General features: G+C 49.1%; 1 protein-coding gene across 1 annotated transcript in view; it reads left to right on the top strand.

The window, feature by feature from the left end:
* LOC147747702 (potassium channel subfamily T member 2) overlaps window positions 1-17,747 on the top strand; it is a 1,549,272-nt gene that overhangs the window by 559,260 nt on the left and 972,265 nt on the right. Inside the window, exon 9 of the mRNA XM_086926024.1 lies at window positions 805-899. Coding sequence (XP_086782150.1) covers window positions 805-899 — 95 coding nt within the window. The remainder of the gene's footprint in view (window positions 1-804; window positions 900-17,747) is intronic.

Here is a 17,747-nt window from a genome sequence, read left to right as displayed (position 1 = left end):
GCAATTCAACCAATTTTTAAATGAACTTTAAGTATTGAAACAATTTATCCCAAACATTTAGGGGCAGATTTACAAAGACTTTGCGCTAGGAAGAAAGGAATAAAAGAATGTTTAACAGTCAAAAAGGTATTTTATGGTGGAGAATTGCCCTTCTCCCAGTGCAAATTGTGGTTTGCTTGGTTCCACCAAGCATCAGGGATTGAAACTTGGGCAGATCAGTGACAGAATCAATAGTTTTTGACACTAAGCCAGATCTACGATAGAGAGACTGGACTTTGCATAGAAAAATAACACTTCCTTGTAGCAGGCACTAACTTAAATAAATACTTACATTTCTCCAAACATTCCACTGATTGTATGTGCACTTCACTGTACAGCAAACATCCAATGTGTGCAATGTTCAAGAATTTATATCGGCATATGATTTTGTACTGGACAGGTATAACATTTCCCTGCATGAGAGTGCTGGCCTGTTAGTAACAGCAATCAAGCTGGTGGTAGCTTTGCAAATTTAAATGCAGAAACATGTGCAGAAACAGTTTTTGAATTGTGGTATTAGCATAATCTATAAAATAAGTTCTTAGCAGGAACACTTGCAGAAAGACAATTTCTGAATTGTGGGATTAGTATGTTTGACATGTCAGATCAGCTATAAATGATGTCATTAGCATTAAGTGAAGTCATTTTCAAAACAATGAATGTGACCAGTAAACTCACGGATTTCTTAATGCTCTAATAATACTCTAATAATCTTGCATTTTTAAATTAAGTTTAATAATACTGGTTTTGTGTCCTGTGACATAGAATGACCTTCACAGGGCAATTCAGCGGACCCAGTCAGCAATGTTCAATCAAGTCCTGATCCTGATATCGACCTTACTCTGTTTGATCTTCACCTGGTAAGCTTTAAAGTGAAAAGACCAAGAAGTAATTTAACCCAAAATTGTTGAAAAAAAAAAAAATTCTACATGTTGAACAATTGTCTCATATATTTTGATGTGTAAATCAAATTAATTCTTGTATGTCGTTTTGCCTGTCATTATCACCTCTTTTCTCTTCAAAAGTATTGCTCATTTCTATACGCAATGTGATATTACACTTTTGCTTCTTTATCGCATTGTGTTTGTGTTAAGCCTGTGATTTTTAAAATTGTTAAATGTTCTACTGTGACCTACCCACTTGTTAGGTTTACAGTACATAACTTGTTGGATTTTTTTATTTTATTGTATGCTGTTACTCTGGAACTCACCTATCTGCCTAAAGGGCTTATTGTTGTTGCATAAAACAGGAAAAAGGAACTTTTGATCATACATCTTCCACTGAGTTTTAAAGGAGGTTAACATTTTGTAGGCATAAGCCCCACGGAAGAAACAAACAAAAGAACTTGAACTTGAATGGCGACTTTCTGGTTCCTGAACTAATTCCACTTTCTTTATGACAGTAATAATATGAGGACACAAGTAGTAATCCTCATGTTAGATCTCGGATTCCTGATTGGGTGAGGTATGCAGCCAGGCCTGGCAGGAACAACCACTCTAGTTTGGGTAAGCTACACAATAAGATAACCTGTGCTCACCCTCTGGTCCTTGGCACAGAGCAGTCAGGCTTATCTACAAAGGCAATGTGTATAGTATTTGTGCAATACACGCAGTAACACGATGAAAACACCACAAAAAGTTTCCACACACTTTTAGAAATATAGATTATTATATTCTGAACAAAACAAGGTGAAAATGATTGAAATGCAACCAGTGGCTCTCACGACATGCTTCTCTAAAGAATAATTGTGAAGCAGTGCTTAAAGGTCACTAATGCTTTTGAAAAGTTTAGTTGCGGCTATGCAGACTGGGGTAATGCAACACAAATCCCTCAGAGGCTCACTAGAAAGACTTTATCACAACTGTAATGGAACCATGCACCCCAAAAGTCATTAGTGATTCACTAGTTAATTTTGGTCACTGAGACCGAGGTACTTTCACAGGTACGGATGCCCACGAGGGAGCACAGGCTGGCTACAGGCACCCGGAGGTTCCACAGCACACAATACTTCAATCAGCATGCAGATACGAAACGCTGTTCCTGGACACACTCCACTGCCGATCGGACATGAAGTGCTAATCGTTCACGAACTCCACTGTCACTTAGATACGAAGCGCTGATAATAGACAAACTCCACTTTCATTTGGGAATGAATCGCTGACTGTAGACAACCCTCGCTGTCGCTAAGGAACAAAACATTATTCGTAGACAAGCTCCTCGGTCACTCAGGCACAAAGGGCAGTGCCCAGCCTTTGTGTAAAAAACAATGTCTTTGTTGACCCTGAGACCACTTGAACAGGGGGCAATCCAAAAAGCTCTTTGAGATCAACTGGCAGAAGGCAGAGTCCAAATTACTTTCAACACAGTCAGAGAGCAGCCAGCAGGGCAACAAGTAGTAAAATAGTCCTTTCAGAGAAGCAATCCACTTAAGTCTTTAGGCAGCACAGCAGTTTCTTATAGCAGAGCTTCAGTTACAAGTCCAGTAGTGTCTGCTTTTAGGGAGTCATATTCCCAGTACTTATATTCAAAAGTGCCTTTGATGTGGGGGGTGACTTCAAAGCAACTCTCTGAAGTGCACAAATATCCCTTTCAACCCAGGCGTTTCAACCAGGCTATCTGTGGGGGGTAATCAGTCCTTTTGGACAGGACACATCCTATTCAAGTGAAGACCATCAGACTGCAGATGCATGTAGAAGGGTATTCAGTCAGTCAAATAACTTTATTTCGTCCGCCAGGGCCTTAAAAGTGCAAATGCAGTAAAACAATGCATGATAAATAAGTGAATAAAACAATGAAAATCGGCATGAATCAAAAATGATACATAAAAACAAGTGGCAACAACAGTACAATAGCAGCACTGTGAAGTCAACTTGCATATATGGAAAAAAATGCTAAAAGAAAAAAGGTACTAAAAGTATGGCAATGCTATTAGTAAAACAGAAAAGGGTAACTGTAAAACACATTTGGTAAAGAGGGAGGGAGTACCTTTCATTGAAGTATTCACATGTGCCCCAAAAAGCTTGCCTACTGGTATGCCAAAGGGTAGGCTGCAGTCTGATCTCAGAAAATGAAGTGAAGCTGAATGACTACACTGGTCTAAGCATCTGCAAGTAGGAACTAGCCATATTCTAGGGGGTCAGGCAAAAACTTTGCAGGCAAAGAAGTTCAGGCCGGACATGTATCTGTGGCCCCAAAAGACCACCTCTGGTTCAAAACTCTCAGTGGGAGGATGCCCGCCATGAACTGGAAGTATAGTTTCCTGTCTATAGAGAAAGTCACCCGATCCCAGTATGGCTTACACTCCCTCAAAGGCTTAAAATTAGGAAATTCTATTGCCAGATGAGAGGAGGCAGCTTTTCAAAAGTTACTGACTGCTGTAGTTGCAGAGTAAAGCATCTTCAGTGTGTTTTTGGACGGGAAGCAAGTAGTGGCAGTGTGAGCCCAAAGGTCAGGTAGGCCAAGGGTTTAGAGGGACTCTTTGATGTACAAAAGCCAAGGTACCTTCGTAGATTGGACTCCTGCTGTTACTTCCTGGTGGGCTATAGTGTAGTGGACAAGCACCTGAGTTGTCCAGAGCCACCTCCAGAATAACAAAGGACTCAACCTTGCTTTATCAGCAAAGCTTCTGACTCCCATGTCTAAAAAAGTAGATGCAAAAAGAAGGAAGGTTCCACAGAAAAGTATTTACAGTGCTGGTTAATGGGTAAGTATTGGAGAAGGCCCACAACTCTGGCCAGTACAGAGCTGAACTCAGGGGCATATTACCAAGGGCCTTATCGCCGCTTTAGCGGGAATTTATCCCGCTAAAGCGGCGATAATTTTATCGCCCTATTACCTAGCTGTCGCTAACACCAGTTAGCGACAGCTTTAAGGAGATAGCGATCATCTTGGGGCCCACTTTGCATGTCAGCGATAATTATCGCTAATGACATGCAAAGTGGGCGTGTCAAGATGTTAGCGACTGGAAACAGTCGCTAACATCGCTATCTCCTATTATCTACTTTTGGAAATATTCGTGCTAAGCGCGAATATCTCCAAAAGCTAACGCCTGCCAAAAGCAGTTCTTAGCCATGTTATCCAATCGAAGGTGGATAACATGGCTAAGAGCATTGTCACAATAATGCATGAATATCGCTGATTTTTCAGCGATATTCATCCATTTCACAGGATTTTTACCGCTTTTGAGATAAACCTTGATAATATCAAGGTATCTCAGCGGTAAAAATCGTCGGTGCGCACCGATATAATTTTACCCGCTAACCATGCATAGCGATAATTATCGCTATTGCTTGGTAATATGCCCCTCAGTGCTGTAGGTACTCAGACACACCTATCCATCCTGTGTTGTGGCTGTCTAGAGGAAATGTACAAAATGTAGCTGTGACTCACCACAGATGTGTATTGGAGACAGGCTGTCAGGCACCTAGAGCAGTGAGTGCAGAGAAATGTACACTTCCTAAAAGTGGCATTTCTAAAATAGTAATGTTAAATCCAACAATACCACTAAGCAGGATTTATAAATACCCTTCCAAACATATGAAACATTAAAAGCTACCCCTGTCTGTTCAGGAATTACAGCTTAAAAGTGTATTAAGGAATTCCCAATGCTAGCTTATGAGAGGAATGGGCCTCACAGTAGTGAAAACAAAATAGTCTGTTTGTCACTACCAGGACATGCAAAACAGAAAAGTGCATGTCCTACATTTTACTTACATAGCCCCTTACACTTAGGGGTAAGTCCTACCTTAGGGGTGACTTATATGTAATAAAAGGGGAGTTTAAGGCTTGGCAAGTAGTTTTAAAGTCCAAGTCAAAGTGGCAGTAAACGGCACACACAGGCACTGCAGTGGCAGGCCTCAGACAGGTTTGAAAGGCTATTTCTGTGGGTGGCACAATCATGCTACAGGCCGACTAGTAGCGGTTAATTTACAGGCCCTGGCTATATGGTATACCACCTTACCAGAGCCTTACATATAAATTAAATATGTCAATCACTTATACCCCAAATACACACTTGTTTAGCGAAGAAGCACATGCACTTTAGCACTGATTAGCAGTGATAACGTGCTCAAACTGGCCTAAGTCCAACAAAAAGAGTTCAGCAAAAAAGAGGAGGAGGAAGGTAAAAAGTTTGGGTTGACCCTTCATAGAGGGCCTTTTTCCAAACTACAAAGTTTGGGGTGACCCTTCATAGAGGGCCTTTTCCAAACCTACTCTACATACAGGCTAGATCAGTCATTCCCAAACTGGGGTCTGTGAACCCCCAGGGGTCCATGACACATTCCAGGAGGTCCGCGACAGCAGTTTTAAAAGCACTGCAAAGTTCCTTGTATAATCAGCAGTTTTTGGGCAGCAATAGAAGTGTCAAGATAACTCTGGTGAATAATTTACATGCTGGAGAGAGATGGGGGTTTTGTCCTGTTGGAGCTTTGACTCATCAAAGGAAGTGCAGATAGTTAATCTGCCTGCTGCGAAGAATGTCTACCATTTTTTTTTTTTTTTAATATATTTTTATTGCAGGAATTAGCAAATTGTTACATATTCGACCAGCGTTATAGATCCAACAAAATCAGTGGAATGCAGCCCTCCGTCCCCCAGCAACATGTGTCCTTACACAGCCATTCAGCCCACAACCAAATGGTCGGGTGGCGAAATCCAAAGGGGGCACAGAAGGAAGTTGAAGCTGGTCCGGATGATCCACTGTCCGTCATCTGCTTTTCTAAACAAGCCTACAAAACCAAAAGAAAACCCCTCCCTCAAAACACTATAAACCAAATTAACCCCTACCCAACCCCGCCATCAGTGCACGGCAATAACCGCAATAGGATGAGTGAGAGGACCCATGAGGATAGTAACAGATCTGTAAAGTGCAATCGCCTATCGGGACTCGGGGCGAGCTGCTTCCTCGCTTTCGGAGTCGCTGGGGGCGCAATAATCCCTGAGAGCCTGTACTAATGTCTCCCACTCCAGCGCTGCTTCCTGTGCCTTCTCGTTATGCTGTCTCCTGGCTAACTGGTACCTCAGCGTGCTTTCTCCCGCTGCCCACTTCAAGAGTTCGCCGTGCCATCGGCCCCCCGCCGGACCAGCCCGTGCCTTCCAGTTCCTGGTCACCTCTCGTTTAGCAAGGAGAAGCCCCAAATCAATGAATTTACTGGTAATTTTGTTTTTGGGGGTATGTGGAAACCAGTGTAGGAGTCCCACCGCCGCGTCAACCGATAAGGACCTCCCTGTCACCTCCTCCAGGGTCTTCCCCACTTCCATCCAGTAGGAGGACAATCCTGGGCAAGACCACAACATGTGGAGGAGGTCTGCCTCCGGCGCCTGGCATCTGGGGCAGTCCGCCGACCCCGTAGCAAAATACTGTTGGATTTTCGCCGGGGTCAGATATGCTCTATGGAGTACGTAGTAGTGGACCAATTGAAAGCGGGCGTGGCACGTGCCCTTCCAGGCTCGCCGCACAAGCTGGGACCAGGTTGTCTCCGGGATCTCCTTACCTATGTCCTCCTCCCAACGGGTTCTTAAGGTAGTGAGGGGGGCCAGCCCCTCAGTGATCAGTCTACCGTAGAGGCAAGTGACCGCCTTCACCGTTCCCGCAGACATCATGACGTATTGGCACACCGGAGACGTAGGGGGTTCCTCCTGCCCGTGCTTCCAGTGCGCCTGGATCGCTCGGACCAGGGCCGAGTGCAATAGAAAGTCGCCACGAGGAACTTCGAAGCGATCAATGAGCTCCTGAAAGGGCAAAAGCGTCCCGTCTTTGTAGAGGTCACCCACCAATTGTAGGCCCGCGTCCTCCCAGTCCGCTAGCCGCGATCAGTCACCGCCATGGGGCAAGGCCGTCAGCATACCCAAAGGAATTTCGGGCGCATACGGTATTCGCAATTGGCCCCGGGCGTGGACTCGGTTCCAACACAGGCGAATGGTCTTCTCCTCCAGCGACAAGTCCTGTGAGGCCAAGCGCTGTCGCAGCGCTATGAAGGAGAGAACATGCCTGGCCATCCCCGTGCCTCTCCTATCCACCGGACCCCGGAATTCCCTGGCGATCTCCTGGGTGAGGGTCTGTAGTTGCGCCGCCAAGTAGTACTTTTCAAAGTCCGGCAACGCAAGCCCACCCTCGGCTTTCGGCCTCATCAGGGTCTTGAGGGCCACTCGTCTGCGGCCCGAGCCCCAGAGGAATCCGACCACCATTGACCGTAATAGCCTAAATGTGGCCGGCGGGACCCAGACCGGTAGCGCCCGGAAATAATGTAGCAACCGGGGGAGCGCCACCATTTTGAGCAAAGCGATCCGTCCTGCCACCGAGAGCGGTAGCGTAGCCCAGAAGTCCATACTACCCCGTAACGCTCGAGTGCTGCGAGCAATGTTCCCATCCAGGAGGTCAGATGGTTCATGGTAAATGTACACCCCCAGGTACTTAAAGCAATCAGGTTCCCATCTAATCTCTCTACTGATAACAGGACAAGGTGTGCCTCTGCGAACCGGGAAAAGACAGGTCTTGGCCCAGTTCACACGAAGGCCCGAGACCTCCCCAAACGCCGTGAGCGCCGTCGCGGCCCCATGCAGGGCAGCAACCGGGTCCTCAAGGAAGAGCAACAGGTCATCGGTGTACAGCGAAATGTAGTGTGGGCCCGAAGGTGTCCACAAGCCATTATAATGGGCTCCCGATCGGAGTAGCAGCGCCAGAGGCTCCACCGCCAATGCAAAGAGAAGCGGGGACAACGAACAACCCTGTCTCGTGCCTCTCTCCACCGGGTATTGTGAGGAAATCAGCGGGCCTGCCCGAACCCTGGCCGATGCCGAGGCATATAGGACCGTGGTCCATCTGATGAAACCCTCGCCGAGGCCGAACCGCAGTAACACTGTGCGCAGGTAGTCCCATTCCAGGCTGTCAAAAGCCTTCTCCAAGTCTACCGATAGGACCACTGGGCACGGGGCGTCCACGAGCGGTTCTCCCAGTAAGCGGAACAACCTACGGATGTTCATGGTCGTGTTTCGCTTGGGGATGAATCCAGCCTGGTCTTCATGTACCAGAGAGCTCATGTGACCTAGCAACCTCGAAGCCAAGACGCTGCTCAGTATTTTATAGTCGACCGTCAGCATTGATAATGGACGGTAGGACGCCGGGTCGGACGAGTCCCTTCCTGGCTTGAGGAGGGGAACCACTAAGGCCTCGCGCATCGATTCGGGGAGCGGACCAAGCCTCTTCGCCTCTCTATACACTATCAATAACCTTGGTGCTAGGAGATCAGCATAAGCAGCATAAAATTCAACAGGAAGGCCGTCCAGGCCCGGAGTCTTATTCCTCGCCATCTTTTTAATGGCGCTGCGGATCTCCCCCAGTTCTATATCGGACCCCAGGGCTTTCGCCACGTCAGGCTCCACTGTCGGGAGCTCCAGGGGTCGTAGATAATCCTCGAGCAGGTCAGGGTCTCTGGCAGACCGACTGCGGTACAGACGTTCGTAGTAGTGCAGATAACAGCTCAGAATCTCAGGCTGAGTGTTTACTTCAGTCCCATCCGCCATGCGCATGGACGTCGTCAGTGAGGCCTGGCGCGTTGGGTTAGCCAGCCATGCCGGCAATGCGCTCGACCTATCCCCCTCTGCGAGGGACCGAACCGTATAGGCCTTGTAGTCGAAACAGCGCAGCCGTTCGACCTCCGCCGCTACCGCCTCCTTCGCCTCTACCGTGCGTTCCTGGAGTTCAGGGCGCCCGGGGCGGCGGAGTTCCATCTCACGGAGTTTCCGATCAGCTGTATCTAAGTCGTCAAGGATAACTCGCCTCATGCCCACCTTCTTGGAAATGCAGTAACCCCTCACCACCACCTTAAAAGCGTCCCATTCCAGCGCTCTCGAGCTCGCAGTGCCCCTGTTGGACGCAAAGTATTCTGAGATCTTATCTCCCAGGTCTACTTTGAATACACCGTCCTCAAGGATCTCGGGACGCAACTTCCAGGTAGGCACCCCAGGCACCCTAGGAAACCAGCGAAGGTCCAGTAGGAGGGGATTGTGATCTGAGATGGTCCTAGTCAAATATTCAGAACGGACCGCCGCTGAAACCAGTTCGGTCGAGCCAAGAAATCCGTCCAGTCTAACGTGCAACTCGTGCAGGCCCGAGAAGTAGGAATAGTCTCTAGTGTCGGGGTGTTGCGCCCTCCAAATATCCGTCAGGCCCCAGTGCGTCTGCCAGTCCCTACGACCTTTAGCTACACGACGGACCGGAGAGTCAGGGAGAGGCAGGTGCGAGCGGTCAGTCTCCACATCCACTACCGAATTGAAATCCCCACCGAGCAGGAGGGGCCCGGAGAAAAAGTGGGCCAACGAGCCCGATAACCTGGAAAGGAAGGCAATCTGGTCCACATTGGGTGCGTAAACACAGCAAACGTTTAGGTCCCTCCCCCCAAGAGTGCCCGAAACGGCCACATACCGCTCTCCGGATCCACCACTGACTTCGTGACCTGGAAGGGAACCCCAGCTCTAATCCAAATTAGCACCCCCCTGGCATATTTTATTTATTTATTTATTAAGCAATTTGTAATGCGCAGACTAAACCCGAAGGTATCAAGGCGCCTATCCAAATCAAAAAACAGAAAATATACAGAAAATGGAGTGCCACTAATGCAGAATGCCACTAGGGGTAAGCAAGTATGAAAAGATGGGTCTTGAGCGCAGACCTAAACGTTTGCAGAGAGGGGCTAGATTTTACTTCTAGAGGGAGGGCATTCCACCACTTGGGTGCCAAAAAGGAAAAGGCCCTACCTCCCCATCTTACTTTTCTGACACGAGGTACAGAAAGGAGGAGTTTGTGACCGGAGCGAAGATTTCTACTAGGGTTGTGCCGAGAGAGAATGGATCCCAAACTTGTGGGGTTGGGTTTAGCAAGAGCTTTGTACACCAGGCACAGGGATTTGAAACGGATCCGGTATTCAACGGGGAGCCAGTGCAGTTGTTTTCGGGCTTCAGTGGCAGAGGCACGCTTGGGTAGGTCAAGGGCAAATCTCGCTGCTGCGTTCTGGACCACCTGCAAGCGCTGTAGATGACTCTTGTTCAACCCTGCATACAGCGCATTGCAGTAGTCCAGACGCGAGCCCAGGAAGGCAACAGCAAGTTGCTTTCTTGCCTGGGGTGACAGGAAGTGCCTGATTTTCCTCAGTGTGTGAATAATCCCCCAGCAGGTCGAAACAGTCCTGTTGACCTGTTGGCACATACTGAGGTTGGGGTCGATCATAACTCCCAGGTTTTTGGCTGACTGGGTGGGCTCGGGACATGCACCCAGCGAGTCCGGCCACCATTCCGCCGACCAGGTCGATTCCTTTCCACCAAAAACCATCACCTCTGTCTTCTCCCCATTCAGCTTGAGTGAATTGTGGATCATCCACTGGCCAACTGCCTCCATGCAAGATCTAAAGTTTGCGGCAGTTGACGTAGCTGGCTGGGAGAGAGAGACTAGGATCTGGGTGTCGTCCGCATAGGACACTACCTCCATCCCAAAAGATCTAATAAGTCTGGCAAGGGGGGTCACGTAGATATTAAAAAGGGTAGGGCTAAGCGCTGACCCTTGAGGGACCCCACATTGCACAGACAGGGATGGAGATAGGAATGAGCCCAGCATTGTCCTTTGTTCTCTGTGTTCGAGAAAGGAGGAAAGAAGTCCCAGAGCAGACCCGCAGACACCAATTTCCCTAAGGCGAGATGTTAATACCGCAGGAGAAAGGGTGTCGAAGGCCGCAGTAAGGTCTAACAGGATCAGGAGGGAGGTCTGACCCTCATCAACTCTGGTGCGGATGGTATCCAGCACTATGGTGAGGGCAGACTCGGTGCTATGTTCCCTCCTGAACCCATGCTGGGAAAGATCCAAACAGCCCGAACTCTCCACAAATGCCGCCAGATGTTTATTTAAATAGGCTTCAAGCATCTTTGCGGGGGCCGGGAGCAGTGAAATGGGGCGAAAGTTCTTTAGCACCCCGGGGTCCAGAGAAGGCTTTTTAAGCAAGGGTTTTACAACAGCATTTTTCCACTGTTGGGGAAAAATGCCTTCCTTCATCGCTCTGTTCATGATGTCAACCAGAGGAGGAAGGAGAGATTCTCTGCACTGCTTGAGGATCTTTAGCGGGCAGGCATCCAGCGGAGAGCCAGATTTAGTTTTATCGAGCAGGATTTCAAGATCCTGACTGGAAAGAGGAGGAAAGGAGGTCAATTCCTGAGGCGGAGAGGATACCGCAACGCTGGGTTCAGGGAGGACAGGCAGCAGAGGGACGGTGGTAAGGGATTTTTGGACCTCCAGAGCAGTGTAAATGTCAGCGATTTTAGACTGGAAAAAGGCCGCTATCTTATTGCACAGGTCCTGGGAGGCAACCACAGGATCCGGTGTCTGGAGTGTCGTGAGGGAATCGACAATCCTGAATAGATCTCTAGGAGATGACACTGAGGAGGTGAGTGCCGTGAAGTATTCCTGCTTGGTTTTAATGACTTCGAGTTTATAATTTTTAAGCAAGATCCTATGGGCTTCTCTATCTTTAGAGGCCCCGCTCGAGTGCCATGCGCGCTCCTGTCTTCTTACTTCCTGTCTCCGAAACCGGAGTTGTTCGGAGAACCAGGGGGCGGAGGGTCTCTTCCTTGCAGAATAACAGGGCCTTACAGGAGCAAGCTCCTCCATGGCTTCAGCAATGGTACTTTCAAATAGAGAGACCGCAGTGGAGGTATCTGCTTCCCGAGGGATGGACAGCCTAGTGGTCCATGGGAGGAAGGAATCTTCCCTGATCTTTTTAAGATTCCTTCGCACTTCCGTGGTGCTAGCGGCCCTTGTAATATAGCCCTGTGCGGGATACAGCAGGTTGAAGGGAACGGCCAGATGGTCCGACCAGGAGAGGGGAAAAGGGCTAGCAACTGTCAGTCTAGGATCGTTAGAAAAGATGCCGTCAAGGGTGTGGCCCGCTCGATGGGTGGGACCCTTCACCAACTGGGTGAGTCCGCAGGCTGACATAGTTTCTACCAAGGAAATCGTGTCGTGGGCCTCCAGTAGCTCCAGGTGAAAATTAAAATCACCTAGGATGGTCAGATTTTGTAGACCAAAATAGGGTTCCAAGACCTGCATCAGTTTCAACCCAAAGCCTGCTCGTGGACCAGGGGGGCGGTATATCAAAATTCCATTGAATGCTGGGTTAGCAGAATCCGAGAGGGAGAAATATAGCACCTGAAATGTGTCCTTAGTATTAGAAAGGGGTATGATGTGACAATGAAATATGTCCCGATAAAGAATAGCCAGTCCACCGCCCACACGGCCTGATCTGTCCAAGCGAGTAAGGCAGTAGCCCTCAGGGACCGCTTCAACTAGGTCAGGACCGGAAGAGTCTTTGGCCCAGGTCTCGGTGACAAAGACCCAGGAAGGAGTCTTATCTAAGACCAAATCCTTAAATGCGACGTTGTTTTTAATAAGCGAGCGGGCATTAAGAAGGAGACCGGCCTCGCTAGGATATTTCGATGTAGGTAGAGGGCAGGGTGCCGAAGGGCCAGAGGCAGGAATGAGTGAAGGCTCATCCGTCAGAGTCATGAAGCAAGCACAGCTAGTGCAGGTCAGATAGTCCTCAGGTCTGTAACGATGAGAGCACGGGGCAGGGGAGGGCTTCAGCCGCAGCATCTCACCTGCAGAGTATTTCAGAACAGGGGCGTCTGTATTGTAGAGGCCAGTAGTCCAGCCGTCCGGCCCGTCCTCAGCGCGGACGGGCGCAGACGGGCAGGACTCTGGCACGACTCCGCGCTGAGGACGGGCCGGACGGCTGGACTCTGGCACGACTCCGGCGCAGATCCGGCGCTCCCGCTGATCGCGTCCGCTGCGCGGAGTCATCACTGCCCGTTTTTATGGCGCCAGAAATCGCGTCACAATTGGCTGCCTGACCTAAGATGGCCGCCAAAACCGGTGCTCTGCTCTCGGCGTCAATACTCGGCCGAGAGCAGGTCCGGTTCGAAAATCAGGGGTTCTGTTGCAATGAGGCGCAAGGGGGCTCAACAGGGGGGTCACAAGCACCTATTACAGTCAGGTGCAAAGAAAATACACTTTCCACGTTTTCGATCGATAAAATCAATTTAAAAATTATCAGAGAGCTAGAGAGCTAGAGAGACCTCCCGGCTTCCGCCTCAGGAGGGTGAGAGATGCGTGAAGGTAGAATACGCGGAGTACGAAGTGCAAAAGACCTGCCCTCTCCACCTACGCTGTAGCGCCGCCCCTTCTGCCTTGTTCAGATGGGTCTCTTGCAGCAGCGCCATTTGTACCCCTCTACGCACTAAATAAGCGTGGACTATGTGGCGTCTAGACATGGTGTGAAGCCCCCGCACGTTCCAAGTAATACATTTCACATTAGCAACATCAGCCATTGTCCCATATTGTTCGTACAATGTCTCCCCATCTGGGTCTCAACAAAGAAAGAGCAACAATCAACCCAGCACTGATGGCGGCCATTTTCCCCAACCAAAACTCAACAACCCCTATTCGACCCAAACCCCTGCCCACCCTCCCCAGAACAGGACCCAAATAGCACCATCTAGTTCCCATCCAAACCATACCCTCAAAAAAACCCCTGTCCCCGACTAATCCTGCGGTCGCCACCGTAGGAAGGCCTTAAGGGCCAGGTGCGGGCTGGGCGTTGGCAGTGGGCCCTCGATGCTCTGGCTACCAGGACTAAAGCAAGCCCAAAACAGTACAAGAAACCCTCAGGGCTCGAGCGTGGCACCCCTCCCCCACTTCCCCGGGGGTCATGATCAAGCGTCGGCTCCCGCCACCCCCGCTTCGGGCCCCCACCCAAATGGATGCAGCTCACCCCGTCAACCCTGTCCATCCAGAAGGTCCTCAACCGATTTCGGTGTGATCACCGGCGTGTGGACGCTATCAGTCACCGATTCCTCCGAGTCCGTTGGCACCCCCTCGTCACCAGGGTCCGCTTCCTCGTCAATGGTGCCGTCCCGTGAGCCAGACAGCGCAGATAACACCTCCAGCACTCCCCTCCGCTCCGTCGATGTCTCCGCAGTTGAGGGTCCACCTGATCGGCCACGGCGACTCCGAATCCTCTTGGACCGCCGTCGCTGTCCCGGCTCCACCTCTAGCTGAGATGAGGAGCCAAAGCCATCTTTTCCAGCTCTATAGAGTTCAAGCCAAGTACAGACATCCTCCGGGGTATCAAAGAATTGAGTCTTATCATCGACAATTATGCGGAGCCTTGCAGGAAATAGGAGCGAGTATTGGATGCCCTCGTTCCGGAGCTCGCGCTTGACCGCCAAGAATGAGAACCGCCTGCGTTGGGTCTCATAGGTGTAATCTGGGAAGATGTTCACCTGGCTGTTCGCCACCTTGAATGGGCCATTTTTCCTGGCGGCATTGAGGACAAGGTTTCTGTCCCGAAAGTGCAATAACCGTGCTACCACCGGTCGCGGGGCACGGCCCTGCTGTGGAGGCCTCGCTGGGACTCTATGCTCTCGCTCCAGGGTGTAGAAGGAGGATAAGCCCTCTGGGGCCACCGTGTCTCGGAGCCAGGCTTCCAAGTAGGCCACCATGTCGCCATCCTCAATCTTCTCCGGCAGGCCCACCACTCGAATGTTGTTGCGCCTGTTACGGCCTTCCGCATCTTCCGCCCGCTGCTCCAGGGCAGTAATCCAGGAGAGGGCATCCTTCATTGTCGCGGCCAGGGTTCTCTGCGCCGGCTCCAAGGTTTTCACCGAGCTCTCCACTTCCTTGACCGTGTCCGAAAGTTTGCCGTGATCCGCTCTGAGGAGGCCCAGGCTCGTCGCCACTTGGGCAATGTCCTGCTGGAGGGCCGAGCGTGTGGTCGCAATCGCCTCTAAGACACGGTCAAATTGTTGTTGCAATGGCGCACCACCAGAACTCTCCTGGTCTCCTCGTTCCTCCTTGTCCGGGGCCTCCGAGTCTGAGGCAGCTGGGGTAGTCCCCTTGGCTCCCCTTGGTTTCCCCATGTCGCCGGAATCACACAGTGAGGACCCAGGCAGAGGCGCCACCGAGTGCGGGCGTCGGCTATGTCTCTCTCGGTTGTTGGTCTTCGGGTCGAGGGCCGGTGATCCTCGCCTCCAGGGCCCGCTGGATCTCCACAGCTTTGGTCCGCGCCACCACCACGTCGTTGGAGGGCACTGAGGCGGAGGCGGAGACAATCGGCGCCAGGTCGGGCAGGCCCGTCTGGCTGATGAGGACCCGGAGCGAGGGTCACCAACACCACCGGAGACTTTGTGGCGCCAAGGGGCTGTGCCTCCCATGGGAGTGGGTCGATCGGGGAGATGCAGCCAAGTGCGATCCAATGGGTCGGCGGCACGTCCCGGGCCTCCAAGCGTCCGTGTACCGAGATCCACTATAGTGAGGGCATCCGACCATCTAGGCGCGATCCCCGTTGCCAGAGTCCAATCGGATCGATACCCAGACCCTCATAACGAAGGGAGATGAAAAGGTGGAGGGTACGCTATAGCTAGCGCTGCTCCGCCAGTCTAATGGTCCCGTCCAAGGGGACAAAGAGGTCCGGGCGCCATGTTGGGTCGCACTCCGCGGATCCACAAACTTCAATTTTCCGTCGGATCACCTCCTGTTCGGGTTGCGCCAGGTGCCCAGGCAGGTTCCAGCCGGTCCGATCAACAGTTTGCGGGGGTGAGGGTGCCCCACGGCCTCCGATTTACAGGATAATCCCGGGCTCAGTCCCGGAGCCGAGCTCTCAGGCGACCATCGCCATCGGCGCCCAAGCCACGCCCCCCGAAGAATGTCTACCATGTATTAAAAAAACAAACTGTATTTTGTTTTGTGCATAGCTTAGGGAGTTCCTTCTTTTGCCACGGAGATTATGTGCAGTTCACAAGTTCCAATCGTAATCTAGCACAGTGAGCTATAAACTGTCATCATAGAGCTGCATGCAAACTGCATGGTACAAGTTAGTAAGTTATGCTTTTTCCCAGTCTTTCATTATCCCGATGCTGCTAAAATGGTTTGTTTGGGTAGAAATAAATCCTTATTATTAAAGTCATTGCTAATCCCTGTGTTTTGTTCTGAATCCTGAGTTTGTGCTTCTCCAGACCAAGCACTCTTAAAACATGTCTACCAGTATGAATGATATGTGAATCCTACACCTTGTAATCCCCTTTGCCTTATGTAACATTTTCTATTCACTGATCCACATATGTATGATTCATTGTCTATGTATGTGTGTGATGTAAAGTGCTCTGACACCCTTCAGTGGTATAAGAGCTGCTATGAAATAAATTAAATACATGTGACAGTGGGGCTATGGAGAGATAAGAGGCACTGTTGGAGGGTAGTAGTGAGGAAATCATTGAAGATTGTCAATCATTGAAGATTGTCAAAAGATTGTTGTGTCCTGGTGCATAGTAAGGCCATCATTTCCTATTCTTTAAAAGCTAATACAATTCAAAATATAATGTCAAATGTGTTGTAGAATTTATCATTTCCCGCAAATTTTCTTGGGGGAAGGGTCTCCCAAAGCCCCATTTGTAGTGGTCAGGCTCACTCGCTGTACTTAGTGTGCTCTGTACAGGGACTGGTTTGACAACATTTTCTAGAGCAGCTTTAGGTTTCCAGTCCATCCTTGGCAGCAGGAGGAGCCTCGGGCAGTGAAATAAAACCAAACAATGAAAAGTTAGTCGCGAGATGCAGCACCAACCTTATCATTAACATTTAAAAAAATATATAAACATTTAAAAAATAAAAATACTAAAATCTTTAGTAATTCAAGTCTAGTTTTGTTTGATGTGCACACAAGTGTGTTTATTTTTTTCAAAATACAGTTTTAATATTTAACATTTAAATCATACAAACTGCTTGGGGTCCCTGTCTTCCAAAAGTGGCTCAATATGGGTCCTCAGGAGTGAAAGGTTTGGGAACCACTGGGCTACATCATTCCTTCTGTTATGCATACAGAGCTATATCCCTGTGTTAACCTCTTGTGGAATATATCTTCTATTAGTATCCCTTAAATTAGATCCTGGTGGTTCGCCTTTCAGCCTGCAATCACAGGATCCGAATCTCTATTCAAGCCATCCAGTATTGTAAAGTGCTACTCAATTTGGATTGGTAGAAAGACAAGGAAACATTGTATTCCAAAAGAAGTGACCATATTTCTACACAAGACAATGTTACCATTGAGATATTTTGAATAAGTTATGACATACATATTATTATTATTAAATGAACATCGGTAATGTGGAATGAATAAATGAGGAGGCTTGGAGTAACAAGAGAAAGACAGATGTCTTTTTCAATACCTATTACTTTTGTTTTGTTAGTTGATGTAATATTTACCTAGAGAATGTTGATAATAAGTAACAACAAAAAATCAATGTGAACAATTAATTTATCAGCAAAGTGTAATTATAAAGGAAATTATTAAAGACAATTCAACAAGCATTGAAATGTATATAGATACTAGTTAATGTTAATATTTACATTTCTACCCCAAGGCTAAGGGTAGCAATGTAAAACTGTACTTCACCATTCATGTATCACATGAGCAGTGGAGTACAGGGTCTGCAATGCAAACAAAAGGAATTTTCCTTTCCCTCCAATTTGCGGACTGTACCCTCTTATGCGGTAATTTTGCACTAAGCTGGGCCTGCTCTAGGGAAAAAGGAGGTGAACCAGGTGAACATTATAATGCATCTATGTAGAAGCAAGATGTAACTATGCAAATCAGTTTGTTTGCACACTTCTCTCT

Source organism: Lissotriton vulgaris, chromosome 1_1 (assembly GCF_964263255.1).
Source record: "Lissotriton vulgaris chromosome 1_1, aLisVul1.2, whole genome shotgun sequence".
NCBI lineage: Eukaryota > Metazoa > Chordata > Amphibia > Caudata > Salamandridae > Lissotriton > Lissotriton vulgaris.
The sequence above is the reverse complement of the archived record's forward strand: the minus strand, read 5'-3'. Positions and strand labels throughout refer to the sequence as shown.